The sequence below is a fragment of the Oncorhynchus clarkii genome, chromosome 14 (assembly GCF_045791955.1).
Source record: "Oncorhynchus clarkii lewisi isolate Uvic-CL-2024 chromosome 14, UVic_Ocla_1.0, whole genome shotgun sequence".
NCBI lineage: Eukaryota > Metazoa > Chordata > Actinopteri > Salmoniformes > Salmonidae > Oncorhynchus > Oncorhynchus clarkii.
In genome coordinates, this window is record NC_092160.1 from 7,195,104 (window position 1) to 7,201,103 (window position 6,000).

General features: G+C 42.5%; 1 protein-coding gene across 1 annotated transcript; it reads right to left on the reverse strand.

The window, feature by feature from the left end:
* Window positions 1-2,222: 2,222 nt before the first annotated feature.
* LOC139365804 (protocadherin gamma-A11-like) lies at window positions 2,223-4,634 on the reverse strand. The gene has a single exon (XM_071102879.1). The coding sequence runs from the start codon at window positions 4,632-4,634 to the stop codon at window positions 2,223-2,225; it is 2,412 nt and encodes an 803-aa protein (XP_070958980.1).
* Between the last annotated feature and the right edge of the window lie 1,366 nt (window positions 4,635-6,000).

Consider the following 6,000-nt stretch of genomic DNA (forward strand, 5'->3'; position numbering starts at 1 on the left):
TGACAACACCAGTGGGTGGAGAACTGGATCTATTAAAACACTGCTGGTGAACAGCGACACTTTGAGTATACCTTTCAAAATGACACACAGCAACTATTTTTCAAAATGATTTACAAAACGTGAATAATACCTATAGCCTGCTTTATAGCTATTGGGAATAACTTTTACCCTGCGTTTATCGAAATAAGCATAACCAAATAGACGGATAGGAAATGCCACGATGTATGTCCACAACATATAAATCGTCGCACGAATACAGTCCGCATACTCAGGCGAAAAATACATTCATTACAAAAGAGTCGTTTAGGACCACACATCTGAAATATAAGGTGCAAGGCAAGTACGATGTGTAATCCTGGTTTTACAGCCAGCACACCCAATGTAATCTACAAAAACAGAGAAGATGGCATGAAAGGAAAGTGTTGACACGTCAGTCAATCAATGATGAATGATCCCTACTGGTTTATAGACATTTTCCACATTTCAGCACCATGGACAGAAACAATGAGAGGCCTTCAGCGGCACTGCACTTTAAAAACTCGCACACTGATTCTCTCATAATTTTACAAAAAGCTAGCCAGACACAGCAATTCTCTTTTGTAAACCCTTTCCAAACAAACATTCATTCAAAAAGTGCCAAATTCCGATTATCAACTAATTTTCTGTAACCTCAAATATGTGAAGCATGAGTGAAATATCCACCGAATATACAATATACATACAAAAATATGTGGACACCCCTTCAAATTAGTGGATTCGTCTTATTCAGCCACACCCGTTGCCGACAGGTGTATAAAATCGAGCAAACAGCCATGCAATTTCCAAAGACAAACACTGGCAGTATAATGGCCTTACTGAAGAGCTCAGTGACTTTCAACATGGCACAGTCTTAGGATGCCACCTTTCCAACAAGTCAGTTCATCAAACTTCTGCCCTGCTACAGCTGCTCTGGTCAACTGTAGGTGTTGTTATGTACATCTAGGAGCCACAACGGCTCAGCCGCACAAGCTCACAGAATGGGACCGCCGAGTGCTGAAGCGCATTGCGTGTAACAACCGTCTGTCCTCTGTTGCAACACTCACTACAGAGTTCAAAACTACCTCTGGAAGCAATGTCAGCATAATAACTTTTTCGTTGGGAGCTTCATTAAATGTGTTTCCATGTCCGAGCAGCCTAAGAATGCCAAGCGTCGGGTGGAGTGGTGTGAAGCTCACCGCCTTTGGACTCTGGGGCAGTGGAAACGTGGTTCTCTGGAGTGATGAATCATGCTTCACCATCTGGCAGTCAGACGGTCGAATCTGGGTTTGGCGGATGCCAGGAGAAAGCTACCTGCCTGAATGCATAGTGCCAACTGTAAAGTTTGGTGGAGGAGGAATAATGGCTTTGGGCTGTTTATCATGGTTCGGGCAAGGCCCCTTAGTTCCAGTGAAGAGAAATCTTAATGCTACAGCATACAATTACATTCTAGCCAATTCTCTCCTTCCAGCTTTGTGGCAACAGTTTGTGGAAGGCCCTTTCCTGTTTCAGAATGACAATGCCCCTGTGCAAAAAGCGAGGTCCATACAGAAATGGTTTGTCGAGATCGGTGTGGAAGAACTTAACTGGTCTGCAAAGAGCACTGACCTCAACACCATCGAAGACCTTTCGGATAATTTGGAATGCCGACTGCGAGCCAGGCCCAATCGCCCAACATCAGTGTCTGACCTCACTAATGCTCTTGTGGCTGAATGGAAGCAATTCCCATCAGCAATGTTCCAACATCTAGTGGAAAGCCTTCCCAGAAGAGTTGGAGGCTGTTATGGCAGCAAAGGGGGGACCAACTCCATATTAATGCCCATGATTTTTGAACGAGATGTTCCACGAGCAGGTGTCCACATACTTTTGGTCACGTAGTGTATCAATCACAAACATAAACGAACCACATCAGAAGTAAGTAAAAAAATAAAAATAATAATACACATGTAATATCAAATCAAGCTGAAGGTTATCATTTATATTGCATGGGGCAGAAATAATGATCTAAAACATCACAAATTGTATGAAACCTGGAGCATGTATAATCGATACCTAATAGGGAATGAGTAAATTCGTGGGTGTAGCCTTGTAATTTCTCCAGGGGAAAAAGTGATTGCACAAGGCATTTTAGCTGAAATTAAATTATTATATTGAAAGTATAGCCTTTATTCTATCATATGTAGGCCAAAAACAAATGTAATTTATTATTATTTACCTACCTTTGGGGACCTATCAGAGTCATCAAACGCTTCAGCAAAGTCAGTTGGAGTTTTTCTCAGAGTCTGGTCGGTAGGCAGCGTGTTGTCATTGTAAGATCTGACAAACTTGAAGTCACTGGAGCGCGAACCCGTCGTCAGGTAGGTGTCATAATTGTAGGTGCTGCGGAGAGTTCCCGCGCCATCTACATCTGCGTAGTTTGGAGGGAGATACGCACTTGGGATGGTGACAGCTCCATCAAACAACAGTCTAGGCTTTCTCCTGCGGCAAAAACTCACGACCAGGATGACAACAATGAAGGTAAGGAAAAAGGTGGAGACGGACACCAGCGCAATGATCAGATAAGAGGTGAGTTTGGAATTGCTCTCATCATAAGATATATCTTTCAGTTCTGGCACTTCAGCCAAGTTGTCAGAAATCACTAAATACATTGCACAGGTCGCAGAGAGAGAGGGCTGTCCGTTATCTTTTACTGCCACAATAAGGTTCTGTTTCATGCTGTCAGATTCAGAAATGTCCCGCTGTGTCCTGATCTCTCCACTGTGGAGACCAATAGTGAAAAGTCCCGGATCAGTGGATTTGACTATATGATAGGACAGCCAGGCGTTCTGGCCGGAGTCCGCGTCCACCGCTATCACCTTGGAAACAAGAGAGCCCCCGTGTGCAGCTTTGGGGACCAGCTCGGTCATGAAGGAGTTCCCCTCCGGAGCGGGATATAGTATCTGAGGAGAGTTGTCATTCACATCCGTTATGAACACACTGACGGTGACGTTTCTGCTGAGCGGAGGAGAACCATTGTCCCTGGCCACAACGTGGACTTTAAAGCTCCTGAACTGTTCATAATCAAACGACGTCACAGCGTGGATCATCCCAGTGTCTCCGTTAACGGATAAAAACGAGGACACCGGGACACCGTTCACATCACCGGGTAAGATAGAGTAAATCACTGTACCATTCTGTCTCCAGTCTGGGTCTCGAGCAGTAACAGAACACACGGAGGAGCCTGGTTTGTTATTTTCGGTCACGTGGGCGCTATAGGACTGTTCCTCAAACACAGGTGGGTTGTCGTTGACGTCAGCTACAGATAACTGAACGGTTTTAGAGGAGGACAGAGGTGGAGAGCCCTCGTCGGTGGCAATGATTGTAATGTTGTAATCAGACACTAGTTCACGGTCCAGTTCGCCCGTGGTCACCAGAGAATAGTAGTTTTTGATGGATGGCACCAGATTAAAAGGAACGTTTTGCCGAATGGAGCAGTGGACCTGTCGGTTATTCTCAGAGTCTCTATCCTGCACGTTAATGATGCCCACCTCTGTGCCAGGTGACGCGTTCTCAGGTATGGGGTTACTCAGAGATTTCAGATATATTACAGGGGCGTTGTCATTTACATCCGTGATATCAACAATGACTTTTGAATCAGATGAAAGACCATAGCCATCTTTACCCTCTATGCGCATTTCATATTTTGGGTCGCCTTCGAAATCTATCGGACCTATCACCTTAATTTCTCCAGTATTGTGGCCCAAAGAAAATACCTTTATTGCTTTGTCAGATATGCGACTGAATTCATACGTCACTTCCCCATTCACTCCCTCGTCTGCATCTGTAGCACTTACTGTAACCACAACAGTACCTAAAGGAGAGTTTTCAGGCAGACTGGCTTTATAGACGGCCTGGCTAAACACTGGGGCGTTATCGTTAGCATCCAGTACAGTGACGTGTATGACTACAGTACCTGATCTCTGCGGAGTGCCGCCATCTATTGCTGTTAGCAGTAAACTCATGTCCTGTTTTTCTTCACGATCTAGTTCTTTATCTAAAACCAACTCTACGTTCTTTCTTCCATCTGTGTAATCGTGAACAGACAGCACAAAATGTTCATTACTTTGTAATGTATACCTTTGCACTGTGTTCTGTCCCATGTCTGCGTCATGTGCCTCGTTAACACGATAGCGAGCCCCTTTGACTGCCAACTCACTAATTTCCAATTTGATTGTGTCCTTCTGGAAAATGGGTGAATTATCATTGACATCCTCAATCAGTAGTGATACACGATGCAATTCCAAAGGACCTTCAAGAACCAACTCGAATGTAAGCATACACGAAACCTTATCTCCACATAGCTCCTCTCTGTCAATCCTTTCCGCAACAATCAAATCCCCGGTACTCTGATTAATGTCACAATAACGTTCATAGTTCCCCTCGGTATCAATTCGGGCCTTACGAGCGGACAGTCTGCTGGCTTTCAAACCGAGATCTTTGGCTAGATTTCCAATTACAGATCTGCGTTTCATCTCCTCCGGAAAAGAATAGCTCACGTCTCCAAAGGCGGTGTCCAGCGTTTGGAGAAAGAAAGCAAATCTGCAGACCAGGCCTGTCACCGATATTCCTTTGTGACCCATCCTTGGACTATAAACTGCAAACTAGCATATGATTAGATACTGGAATGTAAAGAAATAGTGTTCCACAAAAATATGGAGTCTGATTAAAATAATATCCACTGAATGTGGCAGAAATCTGACCGTTTCCAAATCTTTTCCTCCGCTAAATGGCACCAGAGCACACTGGCCTGGAAACAGAACGAAGTGGGTGGAGAACTGGGTCTATAAAAACACAGCTGGTGAATAGCGACACAGTGAGTACTCTTTAGAAATGACATATGGTAACAAACCTTCTAAATCTACAGTATATTTCACGAAAAGTCACCATAGGAATCTGTAGCCTATATAAGGGGGCTGCATGATTGAATAGGTAGACTACTACTGTAATTACGTAAATAAGACAAATATATAGAAAAACAGTCAACGGCAGTAAAACGCACAACACATCAATCACGGAAGGGTAAATCCATTCGATTTCAATCCCTTTTTTGACAGCATCCCTGAAACAAAAATTTCTGGTCATGTTTTCCCGTGGAGAAGAGGTCAGAAAGGGACTTTTTGGACCTGAAGGCCATAACATTCAGGAGATAAAGGTGCTCAAAGTTGACTCATGTTTCATACCATTGGACATCCATGAGTTCCTAACTGGAAGATACAAACGGTTGAGTTGGAAATCATTTAAAAGCTTACAAACAGTGTTTTCAAACCACGTTATTATTTCTAAAAATATATATATATTTTTAAATCATTCTGATTCCCATGTAAAATAGCATTTTTGAGTGACTAGAATATAACCCATAATATTTGTTTTGGATAGCCTTTAGTTGTTCGATTTTGTTAGATATAAACCTTTAACATCAAGTATCTAACCATGTGTCAACTGTGATTTTTAAAAATATTTGCATATGTTGTAGCTCAGACCATATTCTGCGCTGTGCCCGCTATCGGTTGAGATACAACATGCTCTTGAATACTGGGTGGGTGTCATTTCAATCATAGACATACATTTAATAGAACGGAACTATCCCTTCAAACCACAGTAATTTAGCTTGTAGACAGGCCACTGTCGAATGTCAACTTGAATGGTCATGTCTATTCTATGATCTATATTTCTATGATATCAATAGGTTTACAGTGTATTGAGAATTGGCAGTATAATTTAAAACAACAGATATTCCCATTCAAGTCAACATTCTCTGATATGTGGGCCTCCACCCATCTTTGTGGTACTATTTCAAAGTTGAAATGTAAATGTTATTGCAATTTTTTTTGTACATTTATCAGCCAAAACATGACACCCACATTCAAAATAGGGTCTAAGATACAACAAAAGTGAACATGAAAAAACTCTGAATTTACGCGTTTTTTAGATAATTAATGTTAAAGG

What these genes read in the sequence shown, in the direction of transcription:
- LOC139365804 (XM_071102879.1), bottom strand. Translation starts at nt 4,634, where the DNA reads ATGGGTCACAAAGGAATATCGGTGACAGGCCTGGTCTGCAGATTTGCT.